The sequence below is a fragment of the Schistocerca serialis genome, chromosome 2 (genome assembly GCF_023864345.2).
Source record: "Schistocerca serialis cubense isolate TAMUIC-IGC-003099 chromosome 2, iqSchSeri2.2, whole genome shotgun sequence".
NCBI classification, from domain to species: Eukaryota; Metazoa; Arthropoda; class Insecta; order Orthoptera; family Acrididae; genus Schistocerca; species Schistocerca serialis.
This window is the reverse complement of record NC_064639.1, coordinates 434,905,451-434,932,752: the sequence shown is the minus strand read 5'-3', so window position 1 is coordinate 434,932,752 and position 27,302 is coordinate 434,905,451. Positions and strand designations below refer to the sequence as shown.

General features: G+C 41.1%; 1 protein-coding gene across 1 annotated transcript in view; it reads left to right on the top strand.

Moving 5' to 3' along the window:
- LOC126457294 (26S proteasome regulatory subunit 7) overlaps positions 1-27,302 on the top strand; it is a 54,406-nt gene that overhangs the window by 14,712 nt on the left and 12,392 nt on the right. The window contains exons 4-6 of the mRNA XM_050093466.1: positions 11,198-11,337; positions 18,347-18,515; positions 18,678-18,842. Coding sequence (XP_049949423.1) covers positions 11,198-11,337; positions 18,347-18,515; positions 18,678-18,842 — 474 coding nt within the window. The remainder of the gene's footprint in view (positions 1-11,197; positions 11,338-18,346; positions 18,516-18,677; positions 18,843-27,302) is intronic.

The window sequence follows — 27,302 nt, the reverse complement described above, 5'->3', positions numbered from 1 at the left end:
TTGAAACTAGGAATTGATTGTGTATGAAGTGTGATTAGCAGTGGTGATATGTTCATTTGTGCGTAGTAAGTTATGAATATATCTTTCTTGTTCATTATTGCTTGATTCTGCAAGACTGTTTCAGAATGTGTGAGTTTCAACCATTCTGGCCAGTCTTGTGAGGTTCAATCAGGGATTAGATTTTTAAATACACATAATGCCACCCTCAACCTGAAGGTTGGTTAGATCGCAGAAGTGCTTTACTACGTATGGTTCTATATACCCTGCCTCTGATGTTTGAACTTGGCAATTTTTACATTGTCAAATCATTGCCAGATGTGACAGAAGTGATCTGTGAAAAAGAAGAATCCTAGGTCCAACTGGGAATAGAATCTCAATCCTTCAGGATGTGTAGTCTGGCACTTAACCTTTGAAATAAGCCACACAGGTGGATATAATACCGAGCGCACGCGCTCACATGCGTCCACTTGGCTAGCAGTTTGGCAGGTTTAATGGGGAAAAGCTGGTCAAAGTGGCTGAGCGGTTCTAGGCGCTACAGTCTGGAACCGTGTGACCGCTACGGTCGCAGGATCGAATCCTGCCTCGGGTGTGGATGTGTGTTTTGTCCTTAGGTTAGTTAGGTTTAAGTAGTTCTAGATTCTAGGGGACTGATGACCTCAGAAGTTAAGTCCCATAGTGCTCAGAGCCATTTGAACCATTTTATTTAATGGGGAAAGGGTTATCATCGTGTGTGTTCATTAGTGGGGGGGGGGGGGAGGGGGGGGAGGCAGGAAGGGTGGGGTATTGGTGACAGACAACTAGAGGGGCAGAGGAAGGACGCAGGTGTGCAGGCTAGTGATGCGGGAGAGAGGGTTGGTAGATGCATGGGTTAAGCAGGCGACAAACATAAACCAGGAATGGTGCAGCACTCAAAGAAGATTACATGGAGGCATGAATTGGGAAGGCGTGACAGGGCACAAGACAAACAAAGGTAGGGAAGTATTGGTTGGAGGGTGTGGGGACAGTGAGTTAGCAGAGATTGAGGCCAGTAGTAGTACAGGAACAAAGGATGTGTTATAAGGATAACTCCCCACTATGTAGCTCAGAAAAGCTTGTGCTGGAGGGAAAGAAACAGATGGTGTGGGTTGTGAAGTGGACATTGAAACCATGCATGTCATGCTCAGCATTGTGTTGTGCTACTGGGTGGTCACCTTTGTTCCTGGCCAAAGTTTTGGCAATGAGTATTCATTCTTGTGGACAGCTGGTTGCTGGTCATAGCTATTAGGTGAGTGGTCTCTTACTCCTAAATTCTTTAGTATTGATAAATCACCTTTCTCGAGAATTTCCAGAAGTTTCCTGGGCAGCTTTGTTGAGAACTGTGACTGAAACAATAAGCAGTCAAAAACTGTTTGCACTATGGGGCAATAGTGCCCACAATTAAAAAATTTCAACGGGGGATTTGTATACTCGCCCTTAGAGTGCTTTTTCTCATACCTAGTGACTTTCATCTTTTCTAACATCTCAGAAACTGGCTTGCCTCAAACCATTTTGATTAAAGGTATAAACTGCAAAACTCTGTGCAAACTGGCTAAAATATTACATGATAGAAATTTATGCCAAAGCTTTGAAGAAACTGCTGACTATACCAGAAGTGTTCGGAATAATATGGCAATTGTGTAGGAAAAAATATATATATGAACTTCTGACTTCTTTAGTAATTGCTCTATTTTCAACAGTTTTTGTCTTTTCACTGAGTACTTTGAATTTTGAATTGCATCTTGTGCATCAATTTTTAATATATGTGCTGTAAATAATATTAATTACCATATATCTTTGACATGTACAAAGTAATCACTTTGATATCAGACTTTGCTCTCTTCTGGCAAACATTAATTTCTGCATATTTACCTGTGTTACTTTAATGCTAAAGTATCAAGAAAGTTCTTAACACATTAAAGTTGGTGTATTTGTATTCTCCCAAAGCACAGACGCATTCAAAAGTATCAAGAAAGATTTTGGTATGTGTCTTCTCTTGAAACAGATAGGCATTTCATAAAGGGCCTGGGAGAAATTAGTATTATTAAAAGGCACATAACCATTTCAAAATCTGGGTTTAAGTTGTTCTTCATAGCAGCTCATTCAGTGTGATGATACTTTTGACATAGATGTGAAAATATTTGTTGTCATTTTGTCTGCATGCCTGTTCTTTCGTCAATATCATTTTCTGTTAAGAAAAGCATCTCATTTGTTTCAGATGTTACAGTTTATATTAAAAATTATGTAGTGAAACATACATAAAGGATCTGAGTCTCTATGGAGGGCGTTTTACACATTTGAAGGGTATTCCAAACTAGTTAATGAAATCCTGAATCCAAGGAAGTTTGAGTTGTACATCTAGAATTTTAAATATAACTGCTGTATAGCTGATACCTGATAGAGAGAAAGGATTATTGTTTCTAGTGGATCACTGAAACAAGGAAGCAATTACACACAGTTGAAGAAGAGTCTTGCTATCAAATATTGATGTAGAATTGGAGAAGGCATTGTGTGATGTTCTGTGTTATGTAGAAGTAGACTTGGATTATGGTAAAACTGAAGATTTTATGAACATTTGGTATAAAATGTAGCAAAAGTGTTAAAATTTAAGTAGATTGAGAAAGCGCAAAATTAAAAAGTACTATAAAAAAGGTGAGGAATAAAGTCTGTCACCACCCTCTTATAACCCTAGCAGATTCATTCATTTTGAAGTAAATTTAAATTTGGGCAGCTGGTCACAGTTTCACAGAACTTGGCATGCTGATATAGTGACACACTGTCGAGAGAGGTAACAATGGTAGAATTTATTTCAGCAGTTTCACAGTACTTATCTATTATTATTCTTCGCTGTTGAAAGTTGTAGGCTTGTAATCCGTCGGTGTTAGATACTGAAATACAACTTCGTATACTGATCTAGGGAATGCTGGGCTTTGTTTTCTTAAATAATATGAGCACTGGTTGAGTTTCTGTTGTCAAATAGATATATTTTTAGTAATTGCATTTCACTTCATAATACAATTAGATGAACCTCCATGCTAACTCAACACACACACATAGCTCGCATTCCATACTTGTACTGAACAAGAATGAAGAACTATGTATAACAGCATGTAGCAAAGGAAATACTATCTTATATCAATCTATTCATGCAAAATCATCTTTGGAATATACATCGCTCAACAAAAAATTGGAGTACTATCGTAAAATATAGTCTAAAATACTAGAGGTCTCATTGACCTGGGCACTTCATGCATTATCCAGTTAGAGCCCATATACTGGATGGTGTTTACTACTGGCATGCTTTGTGGCAGTTTCCCTGTCATGTAAACATACTGCTGCCACAGCGGCACACAGCGAGCAGTTCAATATCAACAGCTGCTTCATTCACTTTGTTAGTGTTCGGCACTGCAGTAACGTGCCACATAGAGGCATGCAACACTTCGATAAGAGTCGAGATAGTGGTTTCACACCCAGCAGGTCATACACAGCAAGATTTTGCCAGTCGGTTACATGACACTCAACGTGGTATGTCTAAGATGTGGAGAAAGTACAGAGAGATGGTAAATGTAATGATAGACCTCGCAGTGGTCATCCTCCTATGATAACACCAATGCAGGATCATTTCCTCCAACTGTCAGCTCGCAGGTGCCCAGCATCAACTGCTATAAATATTGGAAATGTCTTCTCTGGGACAACAGGGATATTTGTATCTCAGACCAAACAGTGCATCATTTCAGAAGGCCAATGAGAAGTTTGGCACTAAGCAAATGGAACCGACGTAATCGAAGGACCTAGGGTCCTGCAGATCAACATGAGACCATTGCAGAATGGAGTAATGTCATGTATGCTGATGAGACCAGGACTGGTTTGCGACCAAACACTAGATATGTTAGCGTTTAGAGGACAACTAAATGACACCAGGAACACCAATACAGTCCATCTGTTTGCAGGTGGAAGTGTAAGGTTCTGGAGAGCAATAATGATGGGACAGTGGATCCCTAAGTTCCCATTAAGTTCCCATGTACGACAATTTAGCTGGTCACCAATACCTCAAAGAGGTCCTACAAATGACAGTAAGGCCCTAAAGACGTGATGTTGGTGACAACTTCATCCTAGTCAATGACAATACAAGACCGCACTGTGTCTTGGTACCTTCAAAGGTGCAACATCAACTGAATCCATTGGCCAGCACAGTCCCCAACATGAATGCAATTGAGCATGCATGGGACCTGTTGAAGGTGGCCATTGCGGAGCATTTGAATCCACCTGGCAGTCGTGATGATCTCGCTTAAGCTGCCATAGAGGAGTGGGACCTTGATGGTCTCATCCAGAGCAAGCCTCACAGAATGGAACCTCATCTGTGTGTGGGGAGGACATACTACTGAACACTGATAATCATCTTTATGAGAGAGGGATTTTCACTGCGTCTGTTTTCAAAATGTTTGTTTAGGAGACAGCTTGCTTTGTTTTGTAATGATTTTTTTGTAAGTAACATAAATTATTCTTGTTTTCAGAAGGAATTATGTTTATTGTGTTAATAAGGTATCATACAAACCTCAATGGGCGTATCTTATATAAGAAGTCATTGTAGTAAACTGTGTGATATTCCAAACTTTTATTGAAGTGTGTACATTACAAAAAGAAAGTACAAACAATTGTTTATTGTTGCCTTTCTTTTTAAGAAGTCCATAGCAAATGTAGTAATTACCTAAAGTGTTTATATGTGTTGATATTTATACATTTTCATATGGCTAGTTGGTAATGGATTTTTGGGTTTCGATTCTTTAACTTGGGACTCAAGTCATTTCATATTATTTGAGATCAGTTAGTGCATTTTATCTTACCATAGTCAGTTTTATTATAGTCTGTGTAAATCATGTTATAGGACTAGCTGAGAAACCCGGTGTTTGGGTACTCACTTATAGCAGTGCGTGAGACTTCGCATATATGGAATTTATTTTTCACTTAAAAAGCTTTTTTGTGTTCAACATTTGAAGTAGTAAGATTGGCAGCGTGAATGAAGAGCCTGTTTGTGTCACTAACAATTAAGAGTGCTACATGGCCATGTGAAAGCAATGTACATTAGGTTCCATACCAGCAACAAGCATTGTGTGGCCTTGTGCTTTGTTTGTGGTCATGGCATGACACAAGGAATTGTACACATTTAAAGCAAAATGGTTAATCGTTAGGAATAAGCAGGATTTAGTATTAAAAAAAAAAAAAAAAAAAAAAAAAAATTGCTCACCTACCCCGCTTCTCGTCAAAATTACCACTTCTATGATATGGTGGAGAGAAGTAACTTTGTCTCTGTGAGTGAAAGATTCTGAGAAGAGAGATAATGCATGACATTTTCAGATTAACAATCGTGCGTTGCTTTCCCAAAGAGCGAGTTAAAGCCAGATGTTCTCAAGCCCTAGCAAGACTTTTCTCACAATCATCAGTGGGTTCTTGAGACCCCATAGTGCCCAGTCTCTTAGTCGTTCTGACGTATTCAGGAAGACTCTGCCATTTTCTAGATGTTTTAATCAAAAACAAAATGAAATCTAAATGTTTTGAGTAGACAGTTACAAAGCAGACTGAAGCAAAGCAATGTCATTAAGTTTTCAATACCCAAAGCAAAATCATTTATTCCATATATCCTAGCCAATTAAATTCATTATTTGCATTTGTAAAGACAATACTGTGCATTTATTCTGTCACTGATGTAAACTTTTGAAGGAACATCTGCCACAAAGTTAAAAACAGCACCATCTATTGGTTCTTCGGTGTATTATGCCATCATGATCAAACTTGCGAACTACTAAGCTGAGCATACAGTTTTAGATAAAACTTTAAATTACAATATCTTTTTTTTTTTTCTGTGATCAGATTTAGATGAAATGAGGACTGTATCTTGCCCCAATCAATGCTCAAGTTACCTGTGAAAATTATATGTAAATTCGTTTAGTAGCTTTGAAGATTGGCATGTGTGTGTACACACACACACACACACACACACACACACACACACACACACACACACACACACACACACTCACTCACTCACACCCTCTCTCTCTCTCTCTCTCTCTCTCTCTCTATATATATATATATATATATATATATATATATATATATATATATATATAATAGAGGGAAACATTCCACGTGGGAAAAATATATCTAAAAAGAAAGATGATGAAACTTACCAAACAAAAGCGCTGGCAGGTCGATAGACACACAAACAAACACAAACATACACACAAAATTCTAGCTTTCGCAACCAATGGTTGCCTCGTCAGGAAAGAGGGAAGGAGAAGGAAAGACAAAAGGATATGGGTTTTAAGGGAGAGGGTAAGGAGTCATTCCAATCCCGGGAGCGGAAAGACTTACCTTAGGGGGAAAAAAGGGGGGTATACACTCGCACACACACACATATCCATCCACACATACACAGACACAAGCAGACATTTGTAAAGGCAAAGAGTTTGGGCAGAGATGTCAGTCGGGGCAGATGTACAGAGGCAAAGATGAAGTTGAAAGACAGGTGAGGTATGAGCGGCGGCAAATTGAAATTAGAAATTAGCGGAGATTGAGGCCTGGCGGATAGCGAGAAGAAAGGATATGCTGAAGGGCAAGTTCCCATCTCCGGAGTTCTGACAGGTTGGTGTTAGTGGGAAGTATCCAGATAACCCGGACGGTGTAACACTGTGCCAAGATGTGCTGGCCGTGCACCAAGGCATGTTTAGCCACAGGGTGATCCTCATTACCAACAAACACTGTCTGCCTGTGTCCATTCATGCGAATGGACAGTTTGTTGCTGGTCATTCCCACATAGAACGCTTCACAGTGTAGGCAGGTCAGTTGGTAAATCACGTGGGTGCTTTCACACGTGGCTCTGCCTTTGATCGTGTACACCTTCCGGGTTACAGGACTTCCCTTAGGGAAGTAAGTCCCTTAGGACTTACCTTAGGGTTTCCCCCTAAGGTAAGTCTTTCCGCTCCCGGGATTGGAATGACTCCTTACCCTCTCCCTTAAAACCCATATCCTTTTGTCTTTCCTTCTCCTTCCCTCTTTCCTGACGAGGCAACCATTGGTTGCGAAAGCTAGAATTTTGTGTGTATGTTTGTGTGTCTATCGACCTGCCAGCGCTTTTGTTTGGTAAGTTTCATCATCTTTCTTTTTATATATATATATATATATATATATATATATATATATATATATATATATATATATATATATATATATATGGTTTCCTAGTTTTATTATTAGTACAGATAATGCGACATGATAAAATCTCCAGAAATATTGAATGTTTAGTGCTAGAAGGAGCAGTAGAGGAACAAATTGTAGGAGCAGACAAAGATTAAATTTTTGAAACAGATTACTGGCAACATTTAATGTATTGTTATGTCCAGAGTAGGACAAGAAAGGAAGAGATGGGGTAGGTATCAGATTAGAGTAGCCAGTAGACTGACAACCATGGTTTTGATTTCTGGCCCAAAATGACAAATACTTAACTGATGTTGGCATTAGAATAACAAAGTTATATGTGAAGAGGGGACACATGGCAAAAACCAGCTGAATGTTGCTCTGTTCTGTTTGCCATTATTACATTGCTCTGCTACGTCAACTGCAGATTACCAATCATTTGCTGATGATTCTTAAGGCCAGTTGTGTGACTGTTTTCATTCATTTTCTATATGTGCATGTTTCTCTATGTGGTAGTTTATTTGTGCAAGAGACTATTGGATGTTATCAGTGATAGTACACAGAAAAGTGATAAGACATTAAATACAGTCCTGCAAAGGAAAATCTGTGTGTGTGTGTGTGTGTGTGTGTGTGTGTGTGTGTGTGTGTGTGTGTGTGTGGGGGGGGGGGGGGTGCTCTTTGTCCAGTGTGAACTGCACACCTATAGCTGCCACAACTGTACTAAGTATTTGAGTGATGAAAAACTGATGGCATTGCCTCCACTTTCAAGCACAACTGTGCTTTTAAGTTCCAGTCATTTTGTTGTTCAGATCCAGTTGGGTACATCAAATCAGATAATGCTGGTGCGTATTACATTGTTGGGCCATATCTCTCTTCTTGATGTGAGTTATTGTTTTGAGCTTTATTGTAATGCTGTTTAAGGTGTAGTTCTGGGTTCAAACTCAGAATATTTTCTATTACCTTTTTGCAAATGATTTATTAAAGACTATTTAGTTTACAAGATGACCTGGTTGTAAATAAACATGTGTCTAATTTTATCACTGTGTTTAATATCTACAGTTACATATTCTTGTGTAGTGTCACTACAGGGTAGATTGTTTCACTTTATAACACTAATCTGGTGTTTGTTATTTGTAGATTCCGTTAATGTTACCACTTGTCTGGGGTTGATTTGACTGAACATGTGCCTGGTGGAATAAAAGCAATTAGATTCAAATTTAATCTCCTGTATAGTAATGTATCTGAAGACACTAAAAAATGACGGGTTTTGAATTGAGGTTCTTTGACCAGACAAAACAGTAATTTGCCAATAATAATGATCAGTACAGTTAGTTCAAATCGAGTAATTAGTCACAGCACAAATGGTAATGAACTTCAAAATACTCCTGGATGAACACTATGCAGTGTACCCTCTTCAAGTTAGGTACGCAGAACAAGAAAAACAGTCTAGAAAGTGCTAACAACATCAATTATGCTAATCATGCATCATTAATAGCACTCTGAATGTGTTTCAGTAACTTGCACTAGCTAGTAAGTTATGCACCCTGCATGTTCAAAGAAATACTTACCATCCGATTTTAAGAAAACTGATGATTGAAAAGTTTGATTTTATCACATATTACAGTCTGATATACTCTCTCGATAAAGGACTGAATTTCTTTTTGTTATATCATAGCTACTACATCGCATAAAATGAGGTAAAACATTGCACAAAATTTTAGAGTTTGCAGAGGTAAAAACATTGCAATGTGTGAAATGTAGATAAGATATCGAAGTTTTAAATAAAACTGAGAGCAGAGCTATGTATTGTTTCATTCTCTTGTTGTTGATTTTTATACGCAATGGACAGTCCTGTGTGATTTGCCCCTTTGTCCCTGCAAATGGGGAATTATGAGGGCATTCAATAAGTAATGCAACAATTTTGTTTCTGAAAGCAGGTTGATTTTGTTCAGGATTCCAGCACACCATATTATTCCCCAATCTTACGACTACAAAACCTAATTTTTCTTTGTAATTTCTGTTCAGTGCAACAGCCTTATGCCACCTTACTGGGGAGGCCTGCATGCCCGCACGGTACCGCTCTACTGGTTGACATCAGACCCAATGTCTTGCGTATCAATAACCTCCCCATCATCCATATGCTGCTTACCACTGAGTACTTCCTTCATTGTGGGCCAAACAAATGGAAGTCGGAAGGAGTGAGATCAGTAGTAAGATATCAGTGACTCAGGATGCAGACAGACATAAATAGCACTGTAGAAAAACAAGGGGTACCCATATACAAGTCCACAACACCGTGGGACCAATGGAGCAGGACGAGTGTACATGTTCACAGCAGTGAAAGGGTTAACCAACCGAGACTACTAATGAGCTACAAAGATAGTTGCATGTGATGTCCCTAACTCTAATATAGTGCATTAATGTACATTTTAACAGATCTTTAGTTTACATACATAATAGGTGGAAACAAAGTATTGTCAGTGACAAACAGCTGATTAATGAAGGAATCAAGAATGTATATATGAGGTCCTACAATATGTTATTGCCAACTATTTCACTTTAGGTTAAACTCCCACTCAAAGGAATTGTTTAAATCTTGACACAAATATTAAGTAGAGACTTTATGCTAAGTAATCATGAGAAAAATAGTTGAAGTATGGGGACTCTTAAACTGTGAGATACTCTTTAGCACTCCTTTGCAAACACCTTCACTGTGTGAAAGAGTAGAAAATATGTACACAATATTCAGTAATAAAATTTACTGTTTGCAGACCTGTCTGATCTTCAGGTAAAATTGTAGGGTCTTAAACTGGCATAGTGCAGTACCTGTTTTGCTACTCTTTTCAATCTCAGATTTGTGTACTATCAAAATTGCTTTTAACAGTGCTTCTTTGAGAAATCTTAAGCAAAAGCTTTTTACAGTATTAACTGTGTAACTTCCTTTTACGAGCATGCAGAGAAGTTGAAACAAGTGAAGCATATCTGATCAAACTACTAATTCCACTTACTAATTAACACAGTGAAGAAAGCAAATTAATTTTTTGCATAAAACTAACTCGGGTGATATGACTTAGGTGAATAAGATAGGCCTGACACAATAAGTTCAGATTCACGTGTATGTTAAATAAACATCATAAACTACTAGTTAATGCTAATATTACAATTCAGAAACATTACTTTGCCAGGAGGTAGACAAAGAATTAAGCTGCAGTGGTGACGATGCTGACGATAATGGTACAACTGTGGCTCTTCACATCATACTTTCTGAATCTCATCGTACCATTATAATATTAAACCAGAGCATGTAAATATATGCCATATCATTAAGAATTCTACTCAGTTGCATCTGTGGTCTGTTCGGAATAATTTATGTGAACTTTATCCTAGGTCGTTACTCTGCGTGCTTCCTCCTCCTCTACTTGCTTTGTTCTAGAATTGGTGCATATTCTACTTGCTGTTACACGTTTTCTATTGGCTTGCATACCATTCAGTCATGCTGGGACTTCCCTCTGTCTTTTCAATATTGATTACTATCTTAATACCTATGCATGAATTACAAAGATTACGCACAGTATAATTGTCACATTTTCATATTAAAGACAAATGATTTCATACTACTGTTCATTAGAATACATGGAAAAATTATACAAGAAATAAGGAAATAGTGATGTTCAGATAAATGTGATAAAAAGTCACTGTTGCACTATTCATACATAGTGCAGATGTAACGACTTCTCCTGTCCTACTGAGAAACAGTTTCGACATGATGTGAGATCGAGGAGGAGATCTGCAGTTAATTATTAACTGATGTCACCAACAGGTTTGTATGTCATGTATGTTGAGTGCGTTGTACAAGTACTATTTTCATTCATTAACATAAACTTTTAGCATTACAATTAAGTTTCAATTTGAAAAATGTTTTGTAATGGGATATGAACAAATACTAATACAGGTACAATATGTGATTTAATATTTGTAATACTTGCAGGTTGCACGGTGCACAAAAATCATAAATGCTGATTCAGATGATCCAAAATACATAATAAATGTCAAACAATTTGCGAAGTTTGTTGTTGATTTGGCAGATTCAGTGGCACCTACTGACATTGAAGAAGGAATGAGAGTTGGGTAAGAAAAATAATTTTGTGGTGAATGTATCAGTTCTATTTACAAAAATCTTTTTCACAAATTAATTTTGTGTATGTGCATACACATACATACATTAAGTTAATGGAGTACATTTAGAAATTACAAATTTAGTGTAGTGTTTGGTCATGATTTTGACTGAGGATTGTTAAAATTTAACTCATCAGATTATTCTTCAGCATTAAAGTTGGTGCAAGAGCATGCAGGCACTCGCTCGTGCACACGCACACATATACACACACGCTCTTACAAAATGGAAGTGTTTAAAACTGTTAGCTATGAGTATAAAGAGGAGAGCTAGCACTTTAGCAGTAGCTCTGTTCTGACTCGTGAAGGAGAAACTGGAGTGTTCTGAAGTAGTAATAGGACAGATGGAGTACTGCATTTTTACTGCTATGTATTGCTTAGTATATTCAAATACACTTACTCTTCTGCCGCAGTGACTGCTTCTTGCTTTCATGCTCATCTGATTTGAATTATTGGGTCTTCAGATAGATTTACAAATTGATTTCAAAGATTTTTCTTAAAGTGAAGACAACTGTCTTGGCAGTGCAACACTCCACATCTACATCACATAGTAAAAATACCTACTTTTCTGCTTTTATCGTAGAGTCTTTACTGTTGTGCAGGGACTGATCCAGGTGATGTTGAAATGGTGTAATTGATAAAGATAGAGTAATTGATGGTATAATCTGTGTCAAAATGTTGTTGGAACTTGACGAAATATGTGGTATTTATACCTACTAAGCGCCAGAATACTACTTGCCCAATAATTCTTAAATTCAATTGTAAGCAGTAATTCTGATGTGTTGTGCAAAACTTAGCAGTACATAGACCACACCTTCATACTAAGCATGTAAACCTTATTCATTGTGTTTTGGGATGTGTGTTATCTTTCTGCAAATATTTGGTAATTTTGTTTCTGTCTTTGACAAAATATTTATTTCAGAATAAAATTTAGTTAATTTGTCAAAAACGGTAAAAGACACACAAATAGTTTGCAAGTGACTGTATTTAATTCTAAAATATATACTACTGTTGCTGAAAAGTAACAACTACAAATAAAATAACAAAATACTTACGAACTGTTTGCTTCTGTTACAGTCCCTTCATATTTGGAGCTTCTTGACCAGTATTTTTTGGTGGTCATCTTGTGTTTTGCTTCCTTTACTTGGTATTGTCAACTTTTTTCCTAAGACCCATTATTTTTATTGTTTTGTAATATATGCAGTAATAGGGTATTGTCTGCTAGTTTCGGCTTATTGTCACATCAGGATTATCATGAATATATGTTCATTATCTTCTTAGACTGCTCTATTGCTTCTTTGTACAAACATATGTAGGTAACTGTAGATTATTACATTAAGTACTTCAGACAATCTTCAGCCTTGTCACTGAACCATCCACATCAGTGCAGTAATCATGTTTACACCTAAAAGTAGAAAGTTTCTCCTGAAATGTGTGTCTTGAGAAGAGTGTGTTAATTAGCTCTGAAGAGACTTTCTCTGAAAGTGTAGATTATTATTATCTGGTGTGCATGCCTGTCTGCTACTCAGTGCTTCTTATTTTTCATTAATTTTGATGATCTGTCTACTTATACATAATTATATTTTGTCTTACATTTTCTGTTGATTTATTTCATCATAGGGTCTTGGTGAAATACTGTGTAGTTGTGATGTGTTCAAAATGTTTGAAACAGCAAGCAGCAATATTATTTGACGTGAGGCCAATACCTGTTGAATAGACCTTGTGTTGTCTAGTTGTTACTTTCCTCTCTCATACACAGTTTAAATGGTTTATTTGTCAAGACATCAAGAGATTGCAATTGTGAAGTAAGTCCTCCCAGAATAACAGCAAGCTCTGTATTTCCGTATCTCAATTTCTCTTTGACAGAATTTTTCAAATGACTGTTGAACTGATCTAGCACAAGAACACCTTTCCACCTCTCCCACACTGTTAATCCATAATTTCATACCAGCCTTATCAAGCCAACCTTGTCAAGCACGTGAACACCACCAGCTGGTGGTATTTCAGAAGGTTTTGGAATTGTTCTGCACTTGGAAATGATTACTGGATTAAGTTTAGTACAGTCAGCACATCATGAAATGAGAACAGCATAGTGCATTTTTTCCTGGCCACAGTTAGTTTTAGCACCTTTCATGCCAACTGTTCAGTGACTCGGCACATCAAATGATAGAGGAGTTTTGTCCATATTCATTATCTGGCTTAGTTCCACATTGGTTTTCTTTCATTATTGAATAATAAAGTGATGGAAGGGTAATATTTTCTCTTCATACTCCTGTGGTGTTTTCAGAGATATTTTGGTTTTGGTTCACATGCTAAGTTCATGATGCTTAACAAAGCTGTAGCAGCAACCAACTCCATCCTTCTAGTCTGTTAAGTTCCACTGTAGTGCTAGCTTATGAGCATGTATTTGAATCATTTTTGTATTAATTCAGATGCAATTTTGATAGTATCTTTTAATCCATTTCAATAGTCATCTACTAGTTTCGGCCTTTTTCATTCAGTCCTCTGTTTTTTAGTTCGTAGTTAGCCTGCCAGTTACGAATGGTTTTTAATGTTGGTGGAGGGCTGAAATGCCACTTAACTGCTCTGTTTCCAGGCTCTTCTGTATATGTGATTTCTTTCAGTTTATGGTCCCCATAATATGAGTAACTTATTTTTCCATTACAAAACTAGCTATGGTGCTAACAAAAATATTGTACTGTTACTGATAACAAAAATCACTTTCAGTTAAAGCTCATTGGCACTGTAGCTTGCAGTGATGCATCATAGGCAAGACAGTGTTCTGGTTTGGTGATGGTGGGGCAGGGGGGGGGGGGGGGGGGGGAGACAGTGTTTGCAAGCTTGTGAATCCCTGAAACCCCTGTTCGTCGTGTTGGTGCACTCCTGTTAAGAGTTGAATGCAGTGTTGCCAGATAGAGATTTCCTGTGGCATTGAGAATATGGCCATTTTTAAGACTGGCAGGAATTTTAAGTCAAACTCTGGACATTTTTATACTAATTTCGAGTATAAAATGCACATCAATTTTGGAAGCAATTTTTCGAAGCAAAAAGTGCATCTTACAGTCCGTAAACTAAGGTAATAACAACTTAGCAAATATTTTGTTAACTTTTTATGGAAACCCAATGAAAATGTGTTAAATCACTTACTGCCCTCCACCCATCACTAAAACTGAAATGCCCATTAGTGGGCAGTAGGGACCAGCTTGACTATCGTTGGTGTAGACTCTTCTAGTATACCAGGAACTGTTTTAATGACAATCATTAGCACAAAGGGCCTGCTCATTGGAAATATTTGCCTATTTTTACCTGTGTGTGAATTCTTAATCAGAATAGTGCTAAGATAGATGTGAGACCTCAGTGTTGGAATCTCAAACACTAGAAGATTAGAATGTGTATTTCAATATTCCTGGTGACCAAATGTTCCCCTTCCTTCTAAGTCTTCGGGGTGACTATGCTGTGGTCACTCCCATCTTCCAAGATGACGACTGCCATGTTTGCATGGTTGCACATACATGTTCCTGACTTGGTGATGGCTCAGGTATCCTATCACACGTCAACTGGCGGTCTACCGTATTTACTGGAATCTAAGCCGCATTTTTTTCCCAGTTTTTGTAGTCCAAGAAACCACTTGCAGCTTAGAATCGAGTGCAAAGTAAGCGGAAGTTCTGAAAAATGTTGGTACTTGCCGCCACAGCTAACTTCTGCTGTCGAATATATGTAGCGCTACACAGGCATGCTTTGCAGGCACAAAGATAAATACTGGCACCAAAACCTCTGCATCAGTAAATAAATTTTAAAAAAGGTAGAAGGCGAGCTTTTTTCTCCGCGAGTTTCAACCACTGCATTTTCATACATTATCCAATGAAGTAAAGAGAAATTCTGTATTTTTCATCTTTGAATGTAGCAGCCTTTCAAATATTCATAGCAACAAAATAATTTCTTTACACAAAAATACCAACAATGCACAAGGCTTTAGGATTGTTGAGTGAGTTGATACACTGGGGCTCATTAAGATTTTACGTAGCGGCACCTATTGCTTCATGGAATTTTGTGAAGTGCTTGTTGGTGTTAGAGAACCATAATGAAGTGCTTTCATTATAGTGCCAAATTCAAGAGGAGAGTTATTTCTTTTGCAGAACAAAGTTCTAATTGTGCTGCAGGTCTGTGATTTGGGACTGAAGAGAGCAATGTCAGGTGATGGCAACTGCAGAGAGACAAGCATTTAGTTGGCCAAAGTGTGGCCGATATCATGCACTAGAAGTGATTTTAAATGAATTTGTTTATGAACAGCGTCAGAAATTCCTGCCTGTGAATGCCAAAATTTTACAAATTAAGCACATGAAATTGCTAGAGAGCAAAAAATCTAAAATTTTAAGGCTAGTCACAGCTGGATTGATTTGTTTATGAAGTGCTGGGGTTTTTCACTTCTGAGGTGAACTTCAGTTCGGTTGCATGGAAGCTGCCGAAAAATTATGAAGAAAAACTTGTGGAATTTCAGCGTTTTATAATTAGGTGGCACACAGAAAAGCAATACCTTATTGGTCAGATAGGAAATGCTGACCAAACTCCTGTATATTTTGACATGCCTTCAAATTATACGGTTGATGCCAAAGGAAAGAAAGACATAAGTGTCCTTACATCAGGGGGTGAAAAACAGTGGATGTCCGTAACACTTGCTTGCACAGCAGATGGGCATAAATTACCCCCCTTCATAGTTTTCAAGTGAAAGACTTTACCGAAATTGGAAGTGTTTCCAAAAACTGAAATTGTATGAGCAAACGAAACTGGGTGGTTTACGGAGGGCATGGTGCTGGAATGGATTAGATGCGTGTGGGATCGTTGTCCTGGCGCAATGCTTGGTTTACGCAGTCTGTTGGTGTTAGATGCGTACACAGGCCAGACAACACCTGCAGTAAAACAAAAATTACAGGAAAGCAAAACAGACTTGGCAGTAATTCCAGGCGGGATGATGTCAATTCTGCAACCACTTGACATCTGTTTGAATAAACCATTTGGGGACTAGCTTAAACACTTGTACACAGACTGGCTTTCGAAAAGTGACAGGCAACTGACACCGACACGACAAGTAAAATGTGTGAGTTTGTCGCAAGTGTGCCAATGGATTTATGATGCATGGAAGTGTGTTCCAAATTTGACTGTGCAACAAGCATTTAAAAAATGTTCATTATCCAATGCACTAGATGGTACAGAGGATGGTGCTCTGTACGAAGAAATGAGCAACAAAGAATCGAGTGATAAGTGATTCAGAATCGTGACTGATATTTTAAACATGTCATATAGGATATTTTACAAACCTAATAAAATTTTGTTTTAATTTCCAGCATTTAATTTCTAAGTTGTTATCATTCTTATTTTATAAATGTTGCTACTCTGCATTGCACAGGATAGAAAACCGTTGAGAGCTGCATCAAACCAGTCTATGGAGTGAAGACAACAACAACAACACTCTGCATTTGAAGTCATCCCTAAAAATCTACTATGAAAATCTGACTGGAAAGACTGTTTGGGATGTATGTCAATATGGCCAACTCTACGTTCCGAATTTTTTTCCTACTTGTGACAAAGAGATGGTTGCTAATAGGAACTTTTACGAATCGTGAATCACATGCAGTATTCTCTTCACCATAAAAATAATAGGAATGTAAACATTATGCCATGTATTCTTTCGTGTTTGCTCCTATCTCATTTAAATCCTGTTTGCCTAATAAACTACGAGTGACACAACAGCAAACACAGAAATATATACATATCATGTCATGTTTATATTTGTATTATTCTTATTCTGAATAACAATAGTCAGAAATGAAGCACAGCAATTGACTAGCTTTTTAAATCTAAGGTGACTCTAATTTCTGTGCATAATGTAATGTACTAAACAGGCACCTGCAAAGATTTTCAAAAAGAAAAATTTTCGCTTAGTTCTCGTTCAGAACATCTTCTATCATACTCAGTCTATTATTTGGTTCTTGTTGATCATTATCAAAGAAAGCAGCAGTGTAAGTAACAACAGATAGCAGTCTCTTGCCATTGTTTTGCTAATGAGACAATTCCTCTGTTTTTATTGTAAGCGGCGGTAGCGCGCACAAAGGCAAGCCATGACGTGAGTGGCGACAGGTTGTAAACACTCATTATCAGAGTGCGACAAACAGTGCTTGACACAGTACAATGATGCATTTTCAGCTTAGTGACGTAAACACCTATAACAAAGAGAATGGCACTTAGCAGATGAAAGCAAAGTAAGCAATCGCTTCAAACCAGATGAAGCACGTGAAAAAGGAAGGGTACCTGTATAAATACAGACGGAGCGCCTGACACACAGCATTGGCTACCTGGTAAAGCTTAACTGCTAAGCTTATGACTCGAACCAAACTACTGTAGCTGTATCTTCATCCATTTGATCTAAATTGTTTGATGTTACGATGGACCAGCTTTGTTTCGATTTGGAGGGGTGGTGTAAAACCTTTCTCTCACCTTGAATTTCGAGTCTCAAATTTCAGGTGCAGCTTAGATTCAGGGAAATTTTTTTCCTTGATTTTGAGTCTGATATTTCAGGTGCGGCTTAGATTCAAGTGCGGTCTGGATTCGAGTAAATGCAGTAAATCACCTGGTCTTAATCCCATAGAAAATATCTGGGATGGAACAAGAGATGAATGTAGTAGTCAACATCCTCATAGTTTGGTAGCTTTTTGGAATCTAATAATCAAGGAATGGCATCAGCCAGATGTGGTGTAGTTGAAGAAATATTGTACACCATGTTTCCTATCAAACTGAGGCCAGTTGTCAAGCTTAATGATACCGTTACATGGTGTAGCATGTCGTCACGTGGGAGGGGGGTGACTAATGTTTTGTCTGGTCTGCTGATATAATAATTGAACTTCTCTGCTTTGCCAACATTCTGATACTGACTTAGTCACAAAAATGTTTTTATGTTTCCTTATTGCAGTGTGGATCGCAACAAATATCAAATTCATATACCTTTGCCACCAAAGATAGATCCAACAGTCACAATGATGCAAGTTGAAGAGAAACCAGATGTTACATATAGCGATGTTGGAGGATGCAAAGAACAAATTGAAAAATTAAGAGAAGTTGTTGAAACACCACTATTGCATGTAAGTGAACTTTCGTAGTTGTGCTTGAATTTGACATACAAACTGATATTGGAAGTACAATTTCTCTTTCTAAAAGAATGTTTCATTGTTGATATATAGCTTTTTATTTCATAATGTTAGTTTTTACTTAATTATATCTTTAGCATTTTATATATTTTTCAGCCTGAGAAGTTTGTAAACCTTGGAATTGAACCACCTAAAGGAGTCCTCCTCTTTGGTCCTCCTGGCACTGGTAAAACATTATGTGCAAGGGCTGTTGCAAATAGAACAGATGCTTGTTTCATTAGGGTCATTGGGTCCGAACTTGTCCAGAAATACGTAGGAGAGGTTAGTGTCTGTTTTAATATTTTACTAATATTTGCACTTTACACAGTTTTAGTATGAGTAATTAATCGGTGAACCTTCAAGAGTTTTTATTTCCTAATAGTTGTTAAAGTTTTGGTACTGAATGCTGTTTGAAATTATCATTGTTTGTTATTGAGCTAATACAATTCTTGTCATTACACGAGTTTGGCAGTTTTCCATAGCAAACATAATATGAATGAATTCTCTAAGAGTTCCAGTTAAGGGGAATCCTTCATAAGTTATTATGAACTTCTGTCTGAAGGTGACCTTATAATGAGAAAATAGAAGTTAAAATGAACCTGTGCGTACACACACACACACACACACACACACACACACACACACACACACACACACACAAAACAGTTATCATTCACACTGCATGCCCTACAGATAGATACCCTTACTATATGCTGAATTATGGAAACGAGTAGAAGATTTATATACAAGATTTTGCCATTTGTGGAATATTAAGAAGTCAGCTGTGACGATTTAGGTCAGTTTTGAGGAGCTGTTGGTCACACTGTTGTAAGGTGGTATCATAGTGGTACTGTTTCTCAATACAGGTATCAGAAAGCAGGTGGGCTCAGGTATTTCCTCACAGCAGTTTGGGTGTTGTGAAACCCTTGTTTTTTATTATATTTCGTGTAACTGGGATGCTGAAATCACTGGATAAGGATTTGATTGGGGAAGATTACTCCAGGTTTGTGGTTGAGAGCTATAGGAAGCTTTGCGGTGGATGGACACGTGGAAGGAGGGGATGGGAAGGAAGGGAGGCAAGCACACTTTGTCATGTATTTCTGACTGGGTGTGGTTTGAAAGACAAATGTTGAAGAAATACTTACTTCCTGTGTTATACACGTAAAAAGGTAGGGGTGTGTGTGTGTGTGTGTGCGCGTGTGTGTGTGTGTGTGTGTGTGTGTGTGTGTGTGTGTTTGTAATCTCCTCCAAATCTCAGAATCTGTTTCAGCCAAGTTTGGTGCAGAAGCAGCAGCCCTCAAGAGTATCAGCTTATAGGGTTTATAAATTCCTAGCTCCAATGGGAGTGGAGGTATAGGCAAAAACATGTTTGTCTCGGCTCCCTGGCATATAGGCCGCTCTGCACAACAGACATACTACATGCCGCCCCCCCCCCCCCCCCCCCCCCCCCCCCAGGGGGCCCAAGTCCTTTTGTGGGTATGTGTGTGGCACGCATGGGGCCCGAGCTATTGCAGCCTCCTTTCCATTCCTTTGAAAGCTGTATTACCATCCATGTTCCTCTCCCTCCCTATCCTTGCTGGTTTGTCCCTGCCTCCTCTTTTCCCCTCTTAGTGGACTTTGTTGACCTGGCTATCCTCCTGGCTTTGTTTTGGTCTGTGCTATTGTTTAGTTTGCTGTATCCATCTTTTCGGCATTTTTGGTCCCTGTGGGGTTTGACCTCCATTTCCAAAAATTTTCCGTTCAGTGTGAGCCATTTGGAAATGAACTCCCTACCTAGCTTCCATGGTGCGGGTTTCTCTCCCCCTCCCCTCCCCTTTCCCTTTGTACCCTGGCCCCCATCTTGCTAGGTCACCAGCATGGTAACCAGTCCGTGTGGTGGGGCTGTTAAGAACCCACTTGGCTGAGCCCCTGACACCACAGTGATCACACTGCTAGTACCTGAGCTGTTAATGCCTCGTGTTTGCCCAGGAGTCGATGCTCATCATTTTGGGGCACCAGGACTCCCGGCAATGGCCGCTGTGCCACATGGCCCTTGCTGTGGCTGGGTGGCGCCCACAGGGCGAGCCCCTGATCAGAGTGGGTGGTACTAGGGCGGACGTCTTGCACATGAAGCGACAAAAGCTTCACCATCCTGGCCATTCTGTGGCCGTCTCTAAGAGTGGTAGCAGACGTGACACTCCTTCTGATCCTTTGGTCTTCCCCTCCCTGGCCACCCCCTGGTAGGAGGGGCAAGCTCACTGACTTGGGTTTAAACCTTTTCCTCAGTACCTGGTTTGGTGGTAGTTTTCCACGGCCAAGCCTTTGTTTTTCGTGGAGGCAATTGAAGATAAGTATGGCGAAGTTGAATTGATGAGTAAAATGTGGTCCGGTGCTTTGCTCATAAAGACATCTTCCGCTGCCCAACGTGACACCCTGCGTGCTTGTCACGTCCCAGTCTCTGTCACGCCCCACCAACCTTTGAACTCAGTACAGGGCATTGTTTTCTACCGAGATCTTCTTCTGCAATCTGATGAGGAGCTCCGTGCTAACATCGAGCGGCGAGGGGTTCGTTTTATCCGCCGTGTGCAGTGAGGGCCTCCAAACAATCGCATCGCTATGGACGCCTTTATCCTGGCGTTCGAGGGGGATGTCCTCCCAGAGAAGGTCAAGGTAATGGCTTTCGGTGTGATGTAAAACCTTACATTCCACCAGCGATGAGATATTCTAAATGCTTAAGGTTTGGACACACGTCTTCCTGCTGCACCACTGATCCCCTCTGGTGACTGTGGGCGCTCCCTCCATGAGGGGAGTGCCTGTGCTCCCCCGCCCATGTGTGTAAATTGTAATGGACAGCATTGTCCATGCTCGCCTACATGCCTGGTGTTTGTGAAAGAAAGGTGGATTCAAGAGTGCAAAACCTTAGATCGGCTCACCTACAATGAGGCTCGTCAAAAATATCACCGGCTCCATCCCGTGTCTATGACCTACACATTTGCTTCAATTACGTCCATTCCCCCTCCTACCCCCTCCTCTTCCCAGCCCCACCCCATTCGCCCCATGCCTTCAGCCTCCTCCTCCTCCTCCTCCTCCTCCTCCTCCCCCCCCCCTTCCCCTCCCCCTTCCCCTCCCCCTTCTCCCACCCCCCCTCCCCCTCAGTACCCATACCCTCTCTTCAGGTGCTGCTCCCCGTCCCCAGCCGGAGAAATGCTCCCCTCCTTCGGCAGCCGCAGGTACTGGAGCTCCCTCCCAGGACTCCTATTCCTGGCACCCCATGAAAGGCGATCTACTGCTCCACATCGGCAGCGTGATCCGCGGCGAGTGGGCGCCAAGATTGCCCGGTGTAATTCCGTGCATGCTCTCGCTGAAGTCTACCCTTCTCTTCCTTCCCAAGAGAAGCAGAAACGCAGGGACAAGGGCAAGTCCCCTCTGGTACTCCCTGAGGTGCAGCCTTCCCCCTACAGTCAATGAACCAACAGAGTCTGACCCCACCTATATGGATATTACCCCATCCTTATCGGTAACGGATAGCGACTCGATGGCGTGACTGACTCTGGTCCAATCACTTCCATTTTGGACTCCGGCTTGAGAATCCTCCAGTGGAATTGTAATGGATATTTGCATCCCCTTTTAGCATCTTTCCTTCTACTCTGCTGCTTGCATTGCGCTCCAGGAGACCCATTTTGTCAATTCTTACTCACTGACCCTCTGTGGGTTCCACGCTTTCTGTCAGAACCGAGCCGCGCGGGATTAGTCGAGCGCTCTAAGGCGTTGCAGTCATGGACTTTGCGGCTGGTCCCAGCGGAGGTTCGAGTTCTCCCCCTGGGGAATGGCTGTGTGTGTTTGTCCTTAGGATAATTTAGGTTAAGTAGTGTGTAAGCTTAGGGACTGATGACCTTAGCAGTTAAGTCCCATAAGATTTCACACACACATTTGAATTTTTTTTTTGTCATAACCGAATTGGCCCCTTGCGGGTTTCTGGTGGTGTTTGCACCTTAGTCTGCAAGGACATTGTTAGTAAATGGGTTCCCCTCCGTACCACTCTGGAAGCCATTGCTGTCAGGGTCCAACTGGCCACTCCAGTCACAATCTGTAATCTTTACCTCCCACCTGACAGGCCGCCCACATCCCATGCCATCACCACCCTTCTTCAACTCCCTTCTCCCTTCCTGTTATTAGGGGACTTTAATGCCCACAACCCTCTTTGGGGTAGTCATACGACTACTGCCCTGGGCAAGACAGTTGAAGCTGTTCTGGCAGGGCTTGACCTCTGTTTACTAAACACAGGTGCTCCCACAGACTGAGTGGGGCGTCCATGATGACTTCTGTGACAGCGACCATTACCCGATTGTTTTGATCTTCTTTCAGTGTGTCTCACTGTCACCCTCCCAGGTGGGCCCTATCTATGGCTGATTGGGGTGCCTTCTCCTCTACTCCCCACTCCCCGTATTGCCACACGACAGTGTTGATGAATCTACTCAGACCTTGACTGCCTCCATCCTTTCAGTTCTTCTTCACGTTTCTCCTGCCGGCAGGTAGTCCCTTCGTGGACTGCAGCCATAAAAGACCGCCACCGTGCGCTTCAACACTTCAAGCAGCACCCTTCTACTGCTATTCTTCTGGTCTTTAAATGACTCCGCACCCAGGCCCGCTACCTAATCAAATTTCAGAAACGGATTTGCTGGGAATGATATGTAGCTGCCGTAGGACCCCACACCCTCTCTTCGCAAGTCTGGGCGAAACTCCAGCGAACTTTTGGCCACCGTCCTCCCTCCGGGGTTGCAGGAATTTCCGTGCATGGTGGTGGTGTTACCAATCTGGACTTTGTGGCATAAAATTTTGCTCAACACGTTGCTCAAGCTTCGGCATCGGCTCAGTATACCCCCACGTTCCTTCTCCTGAAAGAGCGTTCAGAACGACTGCCTTTTTCTTCTGTTTCCTGCTGCTCAGAACCATATAATGCCCCATTTAGCGAGTGGGATTTTGCCAGCACCCTCACCCTTTGTCCGGATGCGGCTCCTGGACTGGATCGGATACATAACCAAATGCTCCAACACTTATTAGTGGCTGGCCACCGTCGTATCTTGACACACTTCAACTGTCTGTGGGGTGAGGGAGTATTTCCTACCCAGTGGCAGAAAAGCATTGTTGTTCCGGTGTTGAAGCCAGGGAAGTTAGCTCTTCTGTTGGATAGCTGCTATCCAATTAGCCTTACTAACACCCTCTGCAAGCTCCTTGAATGCATGGTGAGTCGGCGGCTGTTTTGGATCCTTGAATCCCGCGACCATATGTCATCGACTCAAAGTGGTTTTTGCTGTGGCCGCTCTATGGTGGGTAACTTGGTGCACCTAGACTCTGCTATCCAGTCAGCTTTTGCCCATCGGCTACACCTCTTTGCAGTCTTCTTTGAGCTGCATAAGGCCTATGACACCACCTGGTGCCACCACATCCTCACCACCCTTCACGAATAGGGCCTTCGTGGGGCTCTGCCCATTTTTATCTGTAATTTTCTTTCTTATTGCTCTTTTTGGGTCCAGGTTGGCTCCTCCTACAGCTCTCCCCATCGGCAAGAAAATGGGGTTCCACAGGGTTCCACCTCTGTCAGCTCCGACTTGCAAACTGGTGCCTTCTGGACTAGCCCCGTACCTAGCCTTCTTGCAGAGGCACCAGTTTTGCGCGAGCAACAGCTGATATCTTACGTGCTCCGCATTCGCTGCACCCCAAAGCACCCAAATTATGGTCTTCTCTATCCAGACACGGAGCTCACCCTGCCACAGCAGCCACCACGATGTGGGCTTACCATGGCTGTCCACATTCAGTCGCTCTTTTCTGAGCTCCAGCAATTGCCTTTACCACCTCTCTTCTCCGCTCACACACGTACCCCTCCATGGTGCGTCTCTCGGCTGCAACTCTGTCTTGATCTCTCAATTGATTCAAAGGATTCTGTTCCTCAGATTGTTCTTCGCCACCAGTTCTCCTGTCTCCTCAGTTCCTTTCAGGGTGCAGAAGTGATCTATACTGATGGCTCCATGGCTGCTGGACGCACTGGTTTTGCTTACACCTATTCGCGACACACGGAACTTCACTCCTTGCCATATGGCTGTAGTGTTTTTACTGCAGAATTGGTAGCCATCTTGCGCACACTGGACCATATCCACTCCTCCTCAGGACTATCCTTCACTACCTGGAGTGACTCATCGAGCGGTTTGCACGCTATCGGCCAGTGCTTCCCTCACCACCCGTTGGTCATCGCTGTCCAGGACTCCCTTTCTCTCTTCGCTCAACGTGGATGCACAGTGGTTTTCATTTGGACCCCAGGCCATGTTGAGATTCCTGGCAATGAACTTGCTGATCAACTGGTTAAGTTAGCTACTACCAGGCCCTCTCTCACTATTGACATTCCAAAAATAGACCTTCGCTCGGCATTACGTCGTCAGGTTTTGGGCCTTTGGGATGCAGAATGGAGCACTCTTTCTTCGCCGAACAAGCTCAGGGTAATTAAGGATACTGCAACTCCATGGCGGTCCTCCTTACGAGCCTCTCGTAAGGCCTCTGTCATTCTCTGCCGCCTCCGCATCAGCCATACTTTTTTGACTCACGGTTATCTCCTCCGTCGTGAGGACCACCCTCTCTGTCGTTGTGGATCGATGTTGACTGTGGCTCACCTCTTATTGGACTGCCCCAACTTAGCCATCCTACGACGGACTTTTAGCTTTCCAAAATCTCTCCCCCTGGTGTTGGCTGACGATGCCTCAGTGGCAGATCTCGTTTTACGTTTTATTCGTGATGGAGGTTTTTATCACTTTATTTAAGGGAGGGGCCTTCCACCTTATCGGTGAGTGAAGGGGATGGCAGCCTTTCATGCTCCCCCCCTTCACCCCGACTGGATTGGCTTCAACTGGGCTTAATGGTTCACCCTGGCCCTCTGCCTTCCCACTCCTTTCCTCATGGGGTCTGTTATGCCCTGAGCATCTCTGTCTCCTTTGCTTCTTCCTTCATGCTCCTGTCATTAGTCACTTTCTTTCCCTCGCCTTGTCTTCTGTCCTTTTCCTTCCCTCCCTGTCAATAGTTTATCACTTTATGGATGTTGTAGTTCCCTCTTTTAATGCGGGATTTTATCGGTTTTACTTAATCTCAGGTTGGAGGCACTGTTGACTGTGTAGTTTGGTCCCTTCTCCAACCAACCAACCATACTGTGTGGGCACAGTATTGGCCTATCTTACTGATCTGCTTTGCAATGCAGCCCTGGTTTCAGAAGCAAGAAACAGTTTTCAAGCCCCTGACATGTTGTGGCAGTTGTAGTGGCCTGCTTTATAGACGTATTTTGCAGGGGATATATCTGTGGATGGGCATCTGGGGAAAGTTTCAGATGTATAGAGAACAGGAGGGCCCAGGAGGATAAGCAGAGAGGGAAGGGAAAATGATATGGACAGAGGGAAGGGGAGGAAAATATGTTCAAAGAGACAGGGCAACAGAAATGGACTAAGAGGGAGGATAATGATATGGAGAGACAGAGAGGGTATGGAGATTAGGTGGACAGAGACAGGGCACAAGAGCTGGACACAGTGTGGCAGTAGGAGGTATGTGCAATATATGTTTTGTATGTTTATGTGAGCGAAGATGCTGGGGAAAGGCTAGTAACGGATAAAGAGGCATTGGAAACGAGCCCTTGACAAATCCAGAATGACAAAGCCTGTGTTTGTGGCTGAATATAAGGTCCTGAGAGAGCACTTAGGCTTCTTTAGGGGCCAGGTTTTTAAATGATAGTTGGAAAGTAGTGTTGAAAGTCTAGCAAGTGTGTATGAGAGCATTGTTTTTTATGTGAAGTTGAAGCAGTTTATGGAGTTGTTTGAGGTAGAATAGGGCATCAAAATTTGTGTTATTAAGTGGAAATAGAATGTATGTATAGGTTTTATAGCTTTGTCAGATGGTGTTTAGTATAATGTTACAGCTATTGGATTGCATGGGTCTGTCTTGGAGATTGGCTGTAGAAAATTAAATAGGATATAGAAAATTAATCTGGAACAACAAAAGGATTTTATCAAAAGAGCAGATGTAGGTTAAGGAGAGGTGTCTGGGTGTTTTAATTATATAGCACCTGGGTGGTGAAGGTTAGAGACTGAGGAAATTGAAAAGAAGGGAGATCCAAGAGATGGCAATTTTTAAGTTAAGCCCATTGAGAGGTATTCAGGGCTACTCAGAATTTCAGAAGGAATTTGGGTGTTGGATTTTGTGAAGGTGCGAGTGAAAGTGAATGCTCTAAATCCAATGGTATGGTGAATCTGAGGAGGAAAAAATGTGGAGGACAGAAAGTAGAAATTGAAAAACACTGTAATAAGTAAATGATCATTTTTGAAAGAAGTAGTTGTGATTGAGATTTGTTAATATGACAGAGGTGAGAATGTGGACTATATCCAAAGGAGGGAAAGTCATTGCAATTAACGTTGTGCAATGTAGAAGCTGGAATTTGCAGCACAAGATATCAGTTTGCTGCCCATAACAAATATGCAGACAACAGATAAAAATATAAAACTGTATTAAATATGAAAATAGGTGAAAAGATAGTGTAAAACTGAAAAATAACTCAAAGTTGCGGTGTAGTTGGCGTTAGGTTGGCAATGTTAAAGACAGTGGTGTGCATGTAGAGTGAAAAGAGGATCTGTGGTTGAGGAGTAGGTAGGAACAAATACGGTCAAATACAGTATGGGTGAAGAAACAGGATACAAGAAGAGAGAGAGATCGGATAACAACACCTGGGCAGTGCAC